The 19,104-nt window shown below is 55.6% G+C and overlaps 1 protein-coding gene across 2 annotated transcripts; it reads right to left on the bottom strand.

The window, feature by feature from the left end:
* Nucleotides 1–471: 471 nt before the first annotated feature.
* Nucleotides 472–19,038, bottom strand: PLD3 (phospholipase D family member 3). 2 transcript variants are annotated; one of them, XM_058529340.1, is made up of 13 exons: nucleotides 19,003–19,038; nucleotides 9,605–9,637; nucleotides 8,620–8,711; nucleotides 8,445–8,519; nucleotides 8,213–8,355; nucleotides 7,570–7,753; nucleotides 6,093–6,213; nucleotides 5,884–6,011; nucleotides 4,546–4,746; nucleotides 3,138–3,277; nucleotides 2,319–2,484; nucleotides 1,032–1,131; nucleotides 472–950 (listed from the first exon to the last, which is right to left on the bottom strand). In XM_058529340.1, exons 3-13 carry the CDS (start codon nucleotides 8,644–8,646, stop codon nucleotides 763–765), a joined length of 1,473 nt encoding a protein of 490 aa, XP_058385323.1. In that variant the 5' UTR covers nucleotides 8,647–8,711; nucleotides 9,605–9,637; nucleotides 19,003–19,038; the 3' UTR covers nucleotides 472–762. The 2 variants fall into 2 exon arrangements, with proteins under 2 accessions (XP_058385323.1, XP_058385322.1); XM_058529339.1 differs by lacking the exons at nucleotides 9,605–9,637; nucleotides 19,003–19,038 and adding an exon at nucleotides 9,251–9,358.
* Between the last annotated feature and the right edge of the window lie 66 nt (nucleotides 19,039–19,104).

Here is a 19,104-nt window from a genome sequence, read left to right as displayed (position 1 = left end):
CGGAACATTCTCAGTGTTGAGCAGGTGCCAAATGCCAAGGTCTCGTTGTCTGCTGACCTGTCCTTGCCACATGTGACAGGCCTGGCAGGCACCCACCCATGCTTGGGACATGCTGTGTGTAAATTCACTCGGCAGGCACACGTTCACGCGTGGTGCATGCTCCGGCGCTCCGACATGCAAGTCCACCCTTGGGATATGGCGATGGTTCAGCGCGTGCTCGTCTGGCTGGGGACATGCTGACTGGGTAGCACATACCACCCCGCGCTGGCTACATGAGGCTCCGTTCATGCCAGCCCACGCGGTCACGCTGCATGCTCAGCACACGCCAGCCCATGATGGTCACCCGCTGAGGGCTCAGCGCACACCAAACCCCAGTGGTCACATGCTGAGGGCTCAGAAATGTCCCCACAGAGGCCCATGCCAGTGGTCCCTTACCCTGACACCCCACCTCACACCAGTCAGTCAGGCATGGGCTGTACAGACAAGTCATTTACTTATTATTATAACCTTGCACCCTCTTTGTCCTGGGAAGGGGGGTGGGCCAGGGGGCCGGGCCCAGCATGCACCCCCACTTCTTTGGGGGCAGATCCCTCCCCCAGCTCGGCTGGGTCCAGGGGCCACAGCGTCAGGCCGGCGGGGGTGGAGGTAGAGGTGGGAGAGCAGAGGAGAGCCCGTGGAGCCACAACGGGGCAGACAGAAGCTGGGGCACGGGGATAGGGACCGGGACCCAGGACCTCTGGGTCCGTGGGGGCCTCGCAGGCCTCAGAGCAGGCGACAGGCGTTGCCCACGCTGTCGGCTGAGGTGTCCAGGTCATGGCTGTAAGGGGAGTCCCAGTCCCTCAGGAAAACGGCCTCCAGCTGGCTCCGCAGGCCGCCCCGCCCGTTCTGGGTCACCAGCAGCGAGGTGCCCGCCGTCTCCGTGAAGTAGCTGCCCGACCAGTTGGAGGTTCCTACGGGGCGGGGGCAGAGAGTCGGGCCATGGCCATGCCTGGACCCCCCTTCAGTCCCCCAGCGGAGTTGGGGACACTCACCGATGTAGGTGGCACGTTCAGTCACCATGTACTTGTTGTGGTTGACGCGGGCGTAAGGGATTCGGGCCTGGGCCTCGTCCGCAGGGACCACAAAGAGTTTCTGCGGGGGAGGAGAGAATGGGAAGACGCGTGGGATGCAGGGCGGGGTCAGAGAAGCCCCAGGGTCTAGGGAGGCAGTGGAACCGGGTCTGCAGGACTGGGGACTCTGCTGCTTCCCCTGGAACCCTCGGGGCCAGAACAGGGCCAGCGGAGTGGGTACTCAGTGAACGCCGGCTGAGAGGGACGCCCTAGTCACCTCATATGCCCCGGTTCCCTCTAGAATAGAGTGGCTCCTTTTTGTCCCTTAGCTCTCACCTCAGATGTCCCCATTTCCAGAAAGTCTTTCTTGACCTCTCAGGCTGTGGCAGGTGCTTCCTCTGTGGTCCCCCTCATCCTGGCCCTGATCCCCCTTTGCCTGTGCCACCCACCTCAGCTCTGACCCCTCTGCCCGGGCTCCCCCTATCCTGGCTCTGACCCCTCTGCCCGGGCACCCCCCATCCCAGCCCTGACCCCTCCACCCAGGGCCCCCTTATCGCAGCTCTGATCCCTCTGCCCGGGCCCCCCATCCTGGCTTTGACCGCTCCATCTGGGCGCCCCTTATCCCGGCCCTGACCCCTCCACCTGGCCCCACCCCATCCGGGCCCTGACCCCTCCGCCTGTACGCCCCCATCCCGGCCCTGACCCCTCCGCCTGTACGCCCCCATCCCGGCCCTGACCCCTCTGCCTGTGCCCCCCATCTCGGCCCTGACCCCTCTGCCCGTGCCCCCCCATCCCGGCCCTGACCCCTCTGCCTGGGTCCCCGTATCCCGGCCCTGACCCCTCTGCCCGGGTCCCCCCGTCCAGGCCCTGACCCCTCTGCCCGGGTCCCCCCGTCCCGGCCCTGACCCCTCTGCCCGTGCCCCCCATCCCGGCCCTGACCCCTCTGCCCGTGAACCCCCGTCCCGGCCCTGACCCCTCTGCCCGTGACCCCCCGTCCCGGCCCTGACCCCTCTGCCCGGGTCCCCCCGTCCCGGCCCTGACCCCTCTGCCCGGGTCCCCCCGCCCCGGCCCTGACCCCTCTGCCCGGGTCCCCCCGTCCCGGCCCTGACCCCTCTGCCTGTGCCCCCCATCCCGGCCCTGCCCCGTGGTCCCCCCATGTGGCACGGCTCACTCTGGGTGTCCCTGTCAGATGAGAGGTGACTTCCACGAGGGCTGGTCCCCAGGACTGCCCCGCACGGGGCTGCGGGGTGGGTGAGGGGCAGTGCTTACCACCTGGATGTCGGAGTGGGTGTGGTTGTCGCGCAGCGCGGCCAGGGAGAGCAGGAAGGCCCGCATGGAGGGGTCAGAGTGTCCCCAGCAGCTGACCAGCAGGCGCACCTTCACGCCCCGCTCGTAGGCAGCCCGCCGCAGCCCGTCGTCAATGGCGGGCCAGAACCTTGGGGGGTGCAGGGTGTGGAGAGCAGCTCTATCCACAGGCCTCCCCCTCAGCTTCGGGGAGCCAGGCCTGGGCCCTGCTTCAGCTTCCAAGAGCCTCCAACCCCAAGAGCACCCCACCTCTACATCTGGAGCCCCAGTCCTGTTCCTGCCTCTTTAAATCCCACATCCCCTATCCTGTTTCTGGCTCCCATTCCTGGCCCCAAAACCCAGTCTTCCCATCATCATGTCTGCTGCCCCCAGACTACCTTCTCTGAGCCCCCCAAGCCTAACCACCCCCTTCCTATCCCAGATCACAAACCCTAACCCTGCTGCCCCAAACCCCAGTATTCTTAGCCTCCATCCCCAGCCCCTCATCCATTTCCAGCTCATGCTCCCTACCTCTGGAAATCCCACATCCCACATCCCTGCCTCAGGCCTCCAGTCTCCATCTCTGCCCCCAACCCCAATGTTCTCATCCTTTTCTCTGTCCCCTTTTCCCTGTTGCGAGTGCCCGGAACCCTCTCCCTGTCCCCTCTGTCTCTCTGCCTCTCCCCACGGCTTCCACTCCATCTGTCCCTTGCCTGCTTTCTGGCCCTGTCACTCCCTCTCCCATCTCTTCTTCTATTCATGCGAGCTCCCTGCCCCGAGCCCTGGCCAAGCGCCCAGCAGTACCTATGCGGGTGGGAGAACTCCATGGTGGGCAGGTAGTTCATGACCGCGACGTAGATGAAACTCCGGGCATTGTCCACCACATTGAGCAGGGCCTTCAGGTCTGGGGTGCGGCCACTCGGACACAGCGGTGGGGGCGCGCTCTGGGGGCAAGGGGACACTCAAGACACGTGCCCTGCCAGGGGCACTGCCACAGTGGACCCCAGCTCGTCACAAGGCAGGTCCTGGGGGACTCACTGAATCCCCAGCCTCCGTGAAGTGGAGGGATAATTACCAGAGGATAATTATCGCAGGTGAGGAAACTGAGGCTCAGAGAGGGTAAGAGCCCTGCCTAAGGTCACACAGCTGATAAACGGAGCCAGGATTTAAACCTAGACTGTTTTCAGAATTTATGCTCTAATGCAGGGGTTCTCGACATAAGGTCCCCAGTCCAGCAGCAACAGCATCACCCAGGAACTCGTTAGAACTGCAGATTCCTGGGCCTCACTGCACACGGCATACTGAATCAGGGTGCCATGGTGGGGCCCGGGAACCTGGGTTGTAACAAGCCCTCCTGGTGCTTCTGATGCACGCGTTCAGGCCCGGGGACCTCTGCTCTAATCACTTTTGTCCCTGACTTGCTCACAGCCCACCCCAACGGCACTCCTCATGTGCCCAAGCCACCGCTCTTAATCCAGCTCCCTCCGCCCTCCTGACAGATAAGCAAATTCAAGCTCTGAAAGAGGAAGTGGTAACAGGGAACCCTAATGCCCTGCGGGAGACCACTGGGGCTAAGGACCCCAATGAATCGGGCGGCCCTGCACCCACTGTTGTGGGGCGCCCTCCGCCATGACTCTGGGCTTGCCCAGGTGACTTGCTAGGGAGACAGAAGGGGACCCAGGTTGGCAACTCCAAGTGATGAAAACATCAACAGTTAAAAACAGCAGTGCCTCGTCTAGAGGGCTCAGTATCTGCCCGGGGCAGCGACCAGCGCTATCCAATAGAACTTTCCGCAGTGATGGAAATGGTCTTTCTCTGTACTGTCCCATATGGCAGCCACTTGCTACATGTGGCCACTGAGCACTTGAAATGTGGCTCATGTGACCGAAGAACTGAACTTTTAACCGTATTTAATTTTAATGGATTTAAATGGAAAGAGCCCCAGGCAGCTATTCTGGGCAGCTTCACCAGGGGCTTGGGAAGCATGACCCTCTGAGCCCTAAGAAGTTGTCAATATTGTGGTAACCATTTTCTAAAGACAACTGAGGCCTAGAGAGGTTGGGACATAGCCCAGGCCGCTGACCAAGGGGAGCAGGAGTGAGGGCTGGCAGTCAGGACCCCCCCTCCTCCAGTCACTGGGCAGGGCACGATGGAGGCCGTGAGGGATGGCATGTGGCCAGGGTGTGACAGGCCCCTCCTCCCTCAGACTCACTGCCAGGTAGGCCAGGGCCGGGGTTCCGTTGAGGCAGATCTCCATCGGTGTCTCCTGATTGTAGCGGGTGTCATAGGGCCGGGGCCAGGTGGACGGGATGGAGCTGCCAGCCTGGCCCAGGTACCAGTAGGCCTCGAAGATCTTGGTCAGGTCTCGGGCCAGGCAGCTGCAGTTGTACATGACCACGCCCAGCTCCTTGACCTGCGGGAGGGCAGTGCTGAGCCCGGGGGGAGTGGCCTGGTGCTCATAGACAACATGGACACCCTGGGCCCCCTGGCCCCCCTTCCTGACCTTTCCCCTCAATCTTCCCCCTCTCTGCCCCGTCTCCCCTCTTTCTGTCCCTCAGTACACCTCCCCCCGCCATAGCTAAAGTCCTGGGATGGGCGTGAACTTGACTCAAGACTAAAGAATCTTGAGTTGTTTTGGTGAAAATCATTCAGTTATCCCAAAGCTCCAGGTTTCCTGAACTTCTGCATGTGCTGTGGCTTCTACCCTCCCCTGAGCTAGCTCCAACTCATTCTTAGGTCTCAGCTGACAGTTTCCTCCTCCAGGAGGCCCCCCTGACTGCCCAGCCTGCGTCAGGCATGCCTCTGGGCTCTCAGGGTTTCCCTCATCACTCTCTCTGGAGACAAACCTGTCTCCCTGTTGGTCGGAGAGCACAGGCACTGGGGATGGCTCAGCCACGGCTGTATCTTTTAGCATCTCCCCGCGGACTTGGTGAGATTAGGGACTTGGGAAAGATTTCTTGAGCAAATGATCATTGCCTAAGCTGAACCCTCCTTCCTGTCTTGTGCTAATTTCTGCAGGTCCTTCACATATCAGATTAATAGTCACCTCCTTGGAAGACCTTCCCTGGTACGCCAGGTTGGGTCCCCCATCCTGGCCCTGACCACTCTGCTTGTGCTCCCCCCATTCCAGCCTTGACCCCTCTGGGCTGATGCTGCCGTGACCGGCCTGTGTCCACACTGGACTGGGAATTCCAATGGGTCCATCTGTTACTACCATGTTCCTAGCGTCACGCAGAACAGGGCTGGGCTGAGAGCAGGCACTCAGGGAATAAAGAATGAAGGCCAAATAGTGGCAGGGCCTTGAATGCCCTGGAGAGGGGCTGGCAGCTACCATCGGAGGTCAGAGGGAGCCCCAGGCTTCCATGAGCAGGGGGAAGGCAGTAGAGGGCTGGATTTGGGGACATTTAGGGAGGCCTGGTAGGAGGTGGGAAGAAAGCCATTGCAGAGACTGGAGGGAGGGGACTCTGAGAATGAAGAGGGGTGCAGCTGGAGGCCGGGCGCCGTGGGGCAGGGAATAGCCTGGAAGGGTATGGGCAGGGCACAGGCAGACCTGGGTCAGGGAGCGCCAGTCCATGTTGGCGCTGCCGATGTAGAAGTGGGTCTGGTCCACCACCCAGAACTTGGTGTGCAGGACCCCATGGGTCAGCTTCTGCATGTCCACCACGCGGACCTGGGCACCTGCAACCGACAGGGGTGGTGGTCAGGTGTCAGCTCGGGCAGCCGCAGGCCTGGCCCGCCCCCAGCTGCCCTCTAGCTCACCGCTCTGCAGCAGGGCCTGCAGGTCCGCCTGTGGCTGGGGCCCGTTGGGCTTGCTCACGGCAATGCGGACCTTCACCCCTCGAGGTGCCAGGGTCTGGAGCTGCCGGAAGACCTCCTCGCCCTGGGGGAAGAGGAAAGCCTCCGAGGGGCTGGGCCAGCGGCTCTTCAACCTCACGCAGCACCCCTCAGAGTTGCTTTGAGAGTGGGCTTCCAGATGTCGTCAGGAGTGACCAGGCTTTACATTAGCCAATACGACTGGGGATGGCTTTACAGGTTAAGATATTAAAACCCTTCTTTATCTGTTTTAATAACTGGCCGCTCTGAGCCCCACCAGGGCCTCCCTGTCATTTCTGCCCTTCCCAAGATCCTGCTTTGGAAGGTCAAGCCTGGCACTGCAGGGGGCTCCAGGCACCATACAGAATGTTGGAGGGATGCTGGGGGCACGGCGCAGGCTGGAGGTCTGGGAAGGTAGGGGTGAGGTTTGATGATGCCAATAACAGTAATAGTAACAGCCAACTACTCCCTGGTTCCCACTGAGAGCCGGGCCCCACTCTAAGCCCCTTCACGTCTGAGCTCACTGGATTCTCACCACTCTTAACAATGAGGCAGGTCTGAGTATAGTCCCCGAGGAGCAGGTGAGGAGACCGAGCGTCGGAGAACTCCATGCTGGAGTGGCATTTGAACCCAGACCGTCTGCCTCCCACGTCTGTGCTTTGAGCGACTCCAGTGGGAGCCAGCAGGGAGTGGGAGCTCACACCATTTTTAACGGTTGTCATTATCTTTTCAGGCAGTACTTAAGGAATTTTAAGAAATTTTAAGCCCACTTCTGGCAAAAAGAGCCAGCAGGGAGAGGAAAAAAGAAGGGACACATTCATTATGTTTTTCGATCAAGGGCTTATCCACTGAAGCTGTTCCTTTTCAAACCTTGAAGTTTTATGCCTTTTAGGTCGTCTGCAGATCACAACAAGGATCTAACAGCAAACGCTTCTAAAGGTTGAGTCTGCGCCAGGCACCGTGCTATAATTTGCATGGATTAACCTGTTTCATCCTCACAAGAGGCGGGTGCTATATATTGGCCCCATTCTACAGATGAAGACACTGAAGCCAGAGAGGTGGGATGACCTGCCCAAGGTTACACAGTGGGGAAGGGGCAGCCTGGCTTGAAGCTGGGCTCTTACTCCCTCCGCTCTTCCATTTCTTTGTGGGACAGGGTCAGGGCAGCTTGTGGGCGGGCGACATCTGCCAGCCTAATCCCCTGTAACTAAACCCACACCCTGACATTCAGAGGCCTCCAGATGACCGTGACAAATGCCCCCGGTCCAGAGGGCCGTGTGAACAGCTGCTTCCAAACACCTGTGTCCAACCTGCTGTTTGAGACATGCCCACCTGTCTCCCCGGCTGCACGGGAATCCCCTGCACCCCCCACCAATGCCTCCCACTGCCCCTGCTACTGGCCAGGGCCCAGGTTGCCAGGTACCTGCTGGGCAGAGGGCTCCTGAGTGTGGGTATCATTGTTGGTGAGGGTCCAGTAGAAGGAGGCGATGTCCAGGCTGCTGTGGGCACCAGCGAGCAGGCCCAGCCAGGCCTGGCTGGTGGAGGGGTTGGCTGTAGACGCATTGGGGAAGTCCAGGCCCTCGGGAATGCTCTCCACCAGCACTGCTCTGGGGGATGGGGGGCAGTATCAGCCATAGGGGGCCAGAGACGACCGGCTGGAATGTGAGTGCTCACCTGTCGGCCCACGGAGGATGGAAGACTGTGTATTTGTGTGTGCCTGTCCTCATCATTCTCTGTGGGTCTGTCCATTTGTCTGTCTAGAGGTGTGGAAGGAAGGTTGTGTATGTCCACAGATGAGGGTGGAAGATGCCACGTGTGTCTGTGTGCGCCTGTCTGTTCACAGACCTGGATAGAAGATGATGCTGTGGCTGCCATGGGAACAGTGTGGGGGACGGGGGCGAGCATGGAGGGAAGAACCCGTGATGTCGCACTGGGGAGTCTGCGACCACCTCACTCTGTTAGGGGCACTGGTGTGGCTGACTCAGGCCCCACTTAGTGTGTACGTAGGCATCCCTGGCCTGGCAGGGCCCCTCCCCCCACCATCCGAGCCGAGCCCCCCCACTTACTCGCAAGGGTCATAGCAGGGGGCTGGTCGCTGGTTGGGTCCAAAGAGATGCAAATCGCCGTATTCCCATAGAAAGAGCTGAGTCATAAGAGCGCCGAAGCCCACCACCGCCAGAATGAGGACCAGCAAGACCCAACGGGCTTTCTGTGGGGAGGAGGAGGCGATCAGCCAGCCCAAGGAGGCGCAGCCCAGCCCATGCCTGAGACAGACCGAGGGTGGCGGTGGGCTCTTACCTTCTCTGCAGCCTTCCACGCCTCGATCTCATTCATGGGCAGCTCGTTGGCAGGCTCCTCAGCAGGCACCTTCAGCTGGGGGACGCGGATGGTAGGGGGGTGACAGGACAACTTGACGGGGCACCCGCCCTCCACTGCACCCAGCCCCTCCCCACTGGGGCCCCCATCCACCTACCTCCTGGTACATCAGTTTAGGCTTCATCTTGCCAGGCAGCCGACGGATAGGCAGAGCCCAGGTGGGCAAGTGGGTGTGTCAGGGTCTCCGAACTGTGGGGAACAAAAGCTGGCACTGTGTGGCGTGCTCTGGGCTTTTGGGGGAAATCATAGAAGGCTGAGCAGTCTTGGGATCACAGGATCCACCGCGTTTCCTTATCCGTGATCACGGGGGCCATTGGCACAGCGCCCCGCACCCCAAAGGAGGAAGCTGACCACTGGTCAGCAGGGATTTCAAAATCCCTCGAGATCCAATGCTTTTGCTTTCTTCCCATGACTCTGCAGTGCCCACCCTGTCGCCCTTAGCGCCTACTCTGCTCCTCATGGGCGCCCACACTCCTCCCCGTTTGCATCTTCCCTTCTCTGAGCTCTAATCTAGACATTTCTCAAAAGGCGGCTCTGGATGGGGTCAGCGGAGCCCCCCAAATTTGTGCCTGGCTTTCCCCAGCCCTGGGACTATCCAGGGTGCATTTTGCAGGTGGCTCCTCTGCTCTCACTCTCAGGTACCCACCAGACAGCTCAGGCCGGGAGCCGGGGGCCATCGCGGCCTCCCCGCAAGCCCCCATCCCATCCCCACCAGCCAGCCTCCTCACCCTACTCCAAAGGAGCCTCGGTCTTACTCCGCAGGCGGCAGCTGCTACCTCCGTGGGGCCCCAGCTTCTGCCCCAACAGGCTGAGCAGGGGCGGGAGGAAGGAGGGGGCGGGGCCCGAGGAGGCTCCGCCCACTGCAGCGGAGAGTATGCGCAGTGCGCGCGCCAGCCCAGGCTCGCGGCGGGGCGAAGGGGGGTCCGGACCCCCGGATACGGTCGCGCCAGGCTGGCCAGGGTCGGGGGAGTATATGGCTGGATGATGGGCTCTGCCACACCCCACCCCAGAGCCCCGGTGTGGGGTAGGGAGGCCACAGGTAAAGAGAAGAAGGAACCCCACATCTTTTCTCGTCTACAAACCTTGTGACTTTTTGTATCATGGGCATGTATTACCTAGTCAAAAACAAATACATAAATAAAATTAATGATTAAAAACTTTATAAAATAAAATGTAGAGATCAAGGTTGAGTAATATGGTTTCGAAATGTAGCGATAAGATCAGCAGAAGACACAGCCCACGCACACAATAGGCGGGGAAGAGCTCGGTGGGGCAAAGAGGCGGTGGGGGTTTCTGTCGGAGTCTGTTTGGATGACAGTATTTGATTTTTTTTTTTTTTAAGCCAGCTGATATTTTGATAGGGATTTTTAAAATTTTGTTTCTGAAATCCAGGCTCTGGCTAGGGGGATAACCAGGGTTTCACCTCCCTTCTCATATCTCCCAAGCAGGATTTAAGGCCACAGCTGGGGAAATAAACTGGAGAAGCCCCTCCCCGCCCACCTCTTTCAATGAAAGGGGCGCAGAACCCCCTTCACCCCATCCAGGCAGGAAGCCAACAGATAAACGCAGAAAAGGATTACGTAGTACCGAGAAGCAACAGCGTCAGATGTGGTTGCCTTGAGAGCGGGATTTGGGGGTGGGTTAAGATTGCTTTTTACTGTACGCCTATTTTCCAATTGTGAAATATAAGCGACTTATAGAAAAAAAGAAAAAAACATCGTGCGGGCTAAGAAATAACTATAAAGCGAACACAGGTGTTACCGCGTCCCACGTTGTGTCGCCTAAAAAAAACTTCACGCGCATGCATTACTGTGATTTAAAAAAAGAAGGGGAGAAAAAGGGAAAATTCCAAAAAGGGAGCTAGGTTTTCCCCTCACCCAAGATCCAGGCTAGATCTGAAAGGATAATTTGGAAACCCCTTCCCCTAGAGTCCCATCTCATTGGCAGGGGCAGAGCACAGCTAGATCCCCTTGCTCATTGCAGGGAGACAAAAGGAGAGGGTGTGAAATAGATCTAGCAAGAAACGGCAACAGAGCAAGGTTATTTGGAACTCCAGAGGTCACCAAGAGAAGCAGAAGATAGTCTTAGAGGTGGCTGACCGCAAGGGTTGGGGGTGGGGGAGGGGAGGCGCGGGGCAGGAAACGATTGCCTTTTCTTATCTGTGAAGGCCTTGGAGAGAAATATTTTAAGAATATGAAGTTGGAACAGCAGGTGATGTGAAATTAGAGCAGCTAAGGTGAACAAAAGCAAAACCGAGGGGGAGGTGAGGTGTGGAGATGTGAGGGATCAGACCCAGCATAGTGAGGCAGGGGAACTGGGATGGCCAGTAATAAACCAGAATAGGAAGAAAAGGGACCGATTTCATTCCAAGTGTTAGCGACCTTTCGGCTTTCAAATTGGACAGTGATTACAGGTCTGTAATGATGGGTTTAATTTTAACTTCTGTTATATTTTTATCAAAGCAATATACCTAAGGTGTTGAAAAATAAAACTAGTACTGGAGAAGTGGTTTAGATGGGATTAGATTGGTGAGGCAATTAATACTGTGGGTTCCAGGGCCAGATGCCTGATTTGAATGTGAGCCTCAGCACTTAGGTGACCATTTGCCTTTGAGAAGTGACAACGCATCTGTGCCTCAGTTTCCTCATTTGCAAAATGGGCCTGCTAAAAATAGCACCTACTTTTCACGAGGCTGTTCATTAATTTTACACGTATTTACGGAGTACCTACTGTGCACCAGGTATTGTTTTAGGCATTGGGAATACCGCTGTCAACAGACATGAGAGAATAGGTACAAAAGACAAGTTAATAAGTAAATTATACGTTAGAAAGTAATAAGTGCTATTGAGAATCAGGCGAGAGGGATAGGGGTGGGGTTAGGGTTGAGATTGTTTGCAATCTTAAATAAGAAGATCAGGGAAGGCCTCACTGAGAAGGGGATACTGAGAAAAAAAACTTCTCAGGAGGGGAATCTGACATGGGCTTCATAAGGAAGAGTGTTCCAAGCAGATGGAATCGTCAGTGCAAAGGCCCTGAGGCAGGTGTGTGCCTGGTGTGGAGAGGGAAGAGCAAGGGGGCCAGTGTGTCTGTAGCAGAGTGGGCAGCGGGGAGAGGAAGAGGAAATGAGCCAGAGGTGACGGGACCAGATCGTTCAGGGCTGCCTGGACTGTGCTGAGAAGGATGGGGCCACAGGTAGGTTCCCAGCAAAGGAGGGACTTGATCTGCCTTGGGTATTGTAGTGGGTTGAACACTGCCCTCAAAAAAAGATACCTCTGACATGGGCATAACTCCTGGAAATTGTGAATGTGACCTTATTTGGAAAAAGGGGCTTTGTAGAGGTAATTAAATTAAGGATTTTGAGAAGAGATCATCCTGGATTATCTGGGTGGGCCTAAATCCAATGACAAGTGTCTCTAAAAGAGAAGACACAGAGAAGGCCACGTGACCAGGGAGGCAGAGATTGCTGGGACACGGCTGCAAACCCAGGTTAGCCTGGAGCCACCACTGTCTGGGAGAGGCAAGGAATGGAATGTACCCTAGAGCCTCTGGAGGGGTATGGCCCTGCCAACACCTTGATTTTGGACTTCTGGCCTCCAGAACTGAGAAAAGAAATTTCTGTTGTTTTAAGCCGCCCAGTCTGGTCATTTGTTACTGTGGCCACAGGAAACTAACAAGGTGCTCACAGGCTCCCTCTGGCTGTGTGGGGAACAGAATGGCGGGGGTGACGGGCAGAGGAGGGACCAGGGAGGAGGCTGCTGGGATGACCTGGGCAGGAGACAGGGTGGACAGGACCAGGGCAGGGGCAGCCAAGGGGCAAAGAGTAGGCAGAGTCTGGGTACATTCTGAAAATGTACCAGCCGCCTGGATTTCTCATCTGACTGGACCTGGGTTCCAAGTAAAGAAAGGAGTCGAGGGTGACTCCAAGGGTTTTGGCCTGAGCAACTGCAAGGATGGAGGCACCAACAGATGATTTGGGGAAGACTTGGGGGGAACAAGTTTGGGGAAAAGACTGGGAGTTTGGTTTCGAGCATATAAAATTTAAGATGTCTAAAATCTATCTGAGGGGCTCCTTGAACTAAAGGAATTCACACACATCAGGTGCAAAGACGGGCATGCAAGAGTTCTCAATGAATCTAAGTGATTGTGTTAAGGCTCCTAACAGTCAAAAAAGAAAAAAAAAAAGGCCTTTCCCCCCCCTCCCCATTCCACACCACCCCCACCTCCTGCAAAGATGGTTGCTCTTCATTGTAGGCCTTTACTTACTATTTTGTGTGTGTGTGTGTGTGTGTGTGAGAGGCAGATCAGCCCTGAGCTAACATCTGCCAATCCTCCTCTTTTTCCTGAGGAAGACTGGCCCTGGGCTAACATCTGTGCGTGCCCATCTTCCTCCACTTTATACGGGACGCTGCCACACCATGGCTTGACAAGCGGTGTGTCGGCACGTGCCCGGGATAGAACCCAAGAACCCTGGGCCGTCAAAGCAGAGCATGGGCACTTAACCACTGTGCCACCGGGCCGGCTCCACTATTTGATTTTTTAAATGCACATAGGACTTCTAAGGAAATTAAATTATGAGGCTCAGACTACCAGCTGGGGTGCTCCTCCCCCCACATCCCAGCCTCCAGAAAAGGACTGTGGCCTCAGCTGGAGAAGTATCCCAAGCCCCTATCCCCAGATCCTGGGGCGGGGGGCAGGCCAGGGTGAAATTGAAGGTGGGCACGGGCAGCTAGGGTGACAGAGCCAGGCTGGTGGGTGCTGCCATTGTCCTCAGCTCCTCTCCGTTCCTGGGAACCTCGAACCCCCTCGGGGCTCTGGGGCAATGCCCAGGCTGGTCCTTATGCTCTGCTTCCTCGCTCGTGTGCGCGGCACCTCTGCCAGCAAGTGTGCCCCCTCCCAGGCCACAGAATATCCCCATCCCCTTGGCTATGCCCTGCCTGCCTTGGGGTGTGACACCACAGCCCGCAGAAAAGGAGGAAGCAAAACTCACTGGGCTTTTGAGACATATGTTAGGTCACAGCTCCCCGAACACCCCACCCACCGGTGAGGGTGGGAGATCTGCTCTCCTCCACAGAAGTGTTTTGGCTTTTAGTCCAGGGTTCAAATCCCACCTCTGTCACTTTCTTACTGAGTGACCTCAGGCATGGGCTTTACTTCTCTGAGCCCTCCTGGCCTCATCTATAAAACAGGAGTCATCTTATACCCGTCTGGGGGGCAGTGGCAGGGGCATCTCTGAATGCTTTAAGGGGGTGGGTCTCGGAGTCCCACAGCCCTGGCTTCAGATCTCAGTGCTGTGTGTTACTGGGAAAAGAGGCTCCCTTCTCTGAGCCTCACTTTCATTCTCAGAACAATGAGGAGACTCATATACCAACCTCACATTTGCTGGGAAAAGTCAATGGAACAATTCATGGCAGGCAGGCAGGCAGCACAGTAAACCCCCATACAAGCTGGCTGGTGAGATCTGTGTGTCCCCTAGTGCCCTGTACATGCTTTTATCACAGATAAATTTACATGTGTCCTTTGAAAGCTAAGTCTGTGTCTGATTTATTCCTCTACCCCCCGACCCCCCAACCCAGTGACCAGCACATTGTAACCACTCATAAATGTTCGTTGAGAACAGAAGAAATGGAGCAGTAGAATGGAAACCTTTGAGAAAAGACTTCCTTAGATGTCACTCTAGACCTAAGAACACTTGTTTTACAAACAATGATAACCGGCTTGTGTTCTAAGCCCAGAGCAGGAAGGGTGGTTGCAGATGACGGCATTTCAGCCTGAGAGTAAAATTCAAGGTCGATTCAAGGTCGATTTAGCCCTCTGAGAGTGCAAAGGAGGGTGGGGGGCCAAACAGCTCCTGAAGCACACAGGAAGCCCTGGACGGGCCACACCACAGGAACATTTACACACCTATGGACCTTCCACATGGTTCAAAACAGAAATGTCCTCACGTTTAAAGGAGCCGATTTTCCCTTGATTGTGCAGACCCCTGTGGACTGAACAATCGAGTGTCTGCGGTCAAGCCTACAGAAAGCAGAACAGAGCACTGGTTTTATAAACCTTTTTTGTTTGTTTTGTTTTTAGTAGTAGAATCTTTATTTCAAAGGACCCCTTGAAGGTGCCCCTTCTAGGGAGAGAAGATGCTCAGTCTGAAAAACAATTAAATAGGTAAAAATAAAAAAACCAAAAACCATCACGAATGATGAATACTTCTGCATTGGAACTCAAAAATCTAAGCTGTCCTACCCCTGCTCAAAACCCCTCTGTGGCTCCCCAATGCCTTCGGGACAAAGTGCAAACTTCTTACCACGTCCTCTAGGGTCCTACATGGACAGGCCCCTCTGGACCTTACCCACCATTACAGCTTTAGGTCCACTTTCTGACTCCAAAGCTGTTTCCAACTCCCACCTCTTCCCTGAACTTCAGCTCTGGAAGTCCCATGGCGTCCTAGACACCTCCCCCCAGATGTCCCCAACTGTCCTTAGCATCTCTCCTAAACCTGCTTCTCCCCCGGGTCCCCATTTCAAGGACAGCTGTCCTACGCATCCTTCAGGTCTCAGCCTGTGTACCACCTCCTCCAGAAAGCCCTCCCTGACTTCCCTGGAGCCCTGGGCCTCGTCCTGGGCCCCCCACGACTTGTCCACTTGGTCTCCTGAGGGTCCCTGCCACTCCCCCTTCTCTTCCCACAATGGCCTCAACCTGACCTCTCCCACTTGAGTCCCCACTCCAGCCACTTCCCTTGGCTCTCAGCCTCCACTCGACCCCTCCAAGCCCCTCTCCATCTGAGTCTGACTTGTCCCTCCGCTGCTCAAAACCTCTCTGTGGCTCCCCAGTGTCCTCAGGACAGTCTCCCGGAGCCCCGAATGATCTTCTCCTAATAAATACCCTCTCACCATCCTTCATGCCCCAGCCGTATTTAATTATCTTTCGGTTCCTTGAACTGAAACCACAGTCACCACTAAACCCTCCCACGGCTGCTCCTCCTGCCCAGCACACCTTTCTCTCCTCTTCATGATGCTCATTTCTATTAGCTCTTGTACCACCTCCTTCAGGCAGCCCTCCTTGACCTCCTGGCTGGTTCAGGCACCCTCTTTGGGCTCTGACTGTCCCCTGGGCTTCTCCATCCCAGCTCTGACCCTCCTGCTTGTGCTTCCCCGATCCCGGCCCTGACCCCTCTGGGCTGTCACTGCCTGGTGACGGCTCTGTTTCCCCCACTGGACTGTGAAACCCATGAGGGGAGGGCCGGGATGTCCCAGTCACTGCTGTGTCCCCAGTACCACCCAGCACAGGGACAGTACGCGGCAGGTGCTCAGTGGCCATTCATTCATCTCTTCATTCAACTAGTATTTATTCAGTGACCACTTGCTGACAAGCCCTGTCTAGAAATTGGAGATACCGCACAAAACAGAACAAAAAAATCCCTACTAAAGATGACATTCTTTTGGTGGAGTGAGACAATAAACAAGTGAAACATACATGTGCCTTGGAGAAAAATAAGGCATGGGAGGGGGACAGCAGCATCACAGTTGAAATGGCTGATGTCTCAGTTCAAAAATAACAACAACACGTCTGGCCCAACGGAGCATTCTTCTCTCTGTTTTTCAGAGGCAGTAGGGCTCGGGGAAATTACCGCCCAGGTCGCACAGCATCGGTTTGTCGCTAGGACTTTGAACCCAGAGCTCGGTTCTGTCCCAGGACACTAAACTGTTGAACCAATGCATGCATACAAGATACGGCAGAGTGTCTTTTCCTTGCCACCCGGAAGGAGGCCTGAGCCTGTGAAAAGGCAGGATGTAGGGCAAGAGGATAGGGCTCCTTATAGTTATGGAACCGGGCATTGCTCGAAGCACTTTATATATTTAATTCTTTTTTTTTTTTGTGCTGAGGAAGATTCACTTGAGCTAACATCTGTGCCAATCTTCCTCTATTTTGTATGTGGGATGCTGCCACAGCATGGCTGACGAGTGGTGTAGGTCCACATCCAGGATCCGAACCTGCAAACCCCGGGCTGCTGAAGTGCGGCATGCTGAACTTAACCACTATGGCATGACGCCTGCCCCCCCCAGTTCTTTTTTTAAGCCTCACTGAACAGATAAGTGAACTAAAGATCCAGAGAGGTTATGTCATTGGACACAGCTGGGAAATGGTGGAGCCAGGATTTGAACCCAAGCTGCCTCAGGGTCCCGGGTGTAGACAGCTGCCTCTCCTGTTGTTTATCATCTGTAGATCTGTAGCTGCCCGTCCTCCCTCCGTCCCTAACAGCACTTGAACCCAGAGGTGGCTTTGGCCTCAAAAACTCTACCAACGTCCCCACCCCCTCCCCTTCCAAATCTCGGAGGACATTTGAAGCTTTCTCCAAATATAAAGGATATGTGAGTGCAGCTTTAAGAAGACGACTCTGGCTCTCCTTCCAACCAGGTTGCTCTTGCTGATCCATTCTTGGAAGAAGTTCTGGAGGTGCTGCTGCTGCTTCATGTCACATCAGATGGCGTCTCTCTTCTCCTTCGAATCCTCCCGTGGCTCCCGCCTCACTCAGAGTAAAGCCAAAGTCTTCTCCACAGCTCATGAGACCCCAGATGATCTGCCCTCATCATCCCTCTGACCTCATCCTCCAGCCCTCTCCTTCCTCACTGGCCTCCTTGCTATTCCTTAAATATTCCACGCACACTCCTACCTCAGGGCCTTTGCACTCGCTGTTCTCTCTGCTTGGAATGCATTTCCCCCAAATAGCCACGTCGCTCTCTTCCCTCCTTCAAGTCTTTGTTCAAATGTCACCACATACAGAAAACCTTTCCTGTTTAAACCTTCACCTTATTTAAAACTACAACCTTTACTGTGCATTCTCCATCTCCCTTCTAACACATCATATTATCTACTTACCTGTTTGCTTATTGCCTCTTATCCCCACCAGAATGTAAATTCATGAGGCCAGGGATCTCTGTTTGTTTTGTTCAGTGATGTGTCCCCAGTGCCTAGCAGTGTTGGGCACGTAGAACATGCTTAATAAATATTTGTTGAATGAGTAACTTGCATTTTCACTCCCATATTGCAGATGTAGCAACTGAGGCACAGGGACGTTAAGCCACTTGCTCAAGGTCATGCAACTATTTAAGTACGAAGTGTCAGAACCAAGATGGGAACCACAGTGTTCCAGCCTCCAGGCACACACTGCTAACCATTGTCCTTCACTGCCTCGCTAAGGCAAGTTGAGTGAATAAGATACTTACCTTCCCAGCTGGGGATTCAGGGTTTCTGAGGTTTGACTGAGGTGTGGTGGGACCTGCCTCATCTCTCTGTACCCCCAATTTTAGAACTCAAGGGAGGTCTGGGTGTAAGCCATCTATAGTCTCCCCCACAACCAATGCGTCCTCAACTCCCACTACAGCACCGGCTAAATGCTCTCATTTTGGGGGTGGGGGAATCACTCACCCCAACGAAGTAAAGAGATAGGGATTAAGTGAGCAAGGTTCGTGATGGCCAATGGGCCAGCCCCTCAGGTGCGGTGACGTGGCAGAAGTGAGGACAATATGGAGATCGTGACGTGGGGTGGCGTGGTGTGGCTGCCATGGCAGAGGGTATCATGGTACAGGGAGTGTGACGACACCATAGGAATGATGCAGGCAACTGGGGGGAGGGGGAGAGTGACAATGATGAAGGTGATTGGATGAGGGTGAGGGTGACATGGTTAATAAGAATATTAGCCCAAATCACCCCAGCTCAAGCTGGGCATATCACAAGAATAAACTCGCAGAATCCTCACAATCATCCGTGACGTAGGCGTCCTTGTGTGCATTTTACAGATGAAGAGGTTGAGATTGCAGAGATGTGATCAGGTGACCGAGGCTACCTGGAGGTTTAGTGGTGGAGCCGGGATTCTGGCACACCCCGGGGAATGGGTCTAGTACCCCGTATGGTGGGCTACTATGAGAGAGGTGAGGCGGGGAAATGACGGAGACATGGAGGGACAAAAAACAACTGTAAGGCAGAGTGGCTCCTTATGAGGAAAACTAGCAGCATGACACGTGAATGGTGACTGTCCAAGGACCAAAGATGACATGGGAGGGACGGAGACATAAGGGGTGAGGATGACATAAGGCAAGCGTGAGCACGATTTAAGGAGATGGTGACTGGAGGTGTGCGAAGGTGACACGGGGGTATGATGACAATTTATGATAAGTGAGGATTTCAAAAAGGAGAAATAGCGACAAAAGAGGAGTGCAGGCGACATAAAAAGGCGACGGCGACTTAAAGGAGGGCGACTGCGACATACGGTGTCAATGGGGGCTTAAAGGGAACGAAAGCGAGTTAAGGGGGTTAATGACAACACAAAGAGGGTGATGGCGACAGACGGGGAGTGGTGACGATTTAAGCGGGATGCGACATAAGGGGAGGAATGGCGACATAAAGGACAGAAGACGACATAAGAGGAGAGTTGCAGTAGAGACGGAAGGACAACACGAGGCGGGCCGAGGCACACATCGCACAGTACCTGCACTCCACGTCTCCCACGCTGGGACCCAGCCCCGCACGCACCTTTCAGGCTGGAGCCCGGCCGGACCACCCCCGCCGCGCGCAAGCGCACTCCGCTGGG

This window comes from Diceros bicornis, chromosome 34, assembly GCF_020826845.1.
Source record: "Diceros bicornis minor isolate mBicDic1 chromosome 34, mDicBic1.mat.cur, whole genome shotgun sequence".
NCBI classification, from domain to species: Eukaryota; Metazoa; Chordata; class Mammalia; order Perissodactyla; family Rhinocerotidae; genus Diceros; species Diceros bicornis.
Note: the sequence above shows the minus strand (reverse complement) of the source record. Positions and strands in the feature narration are given on the sequence as shown.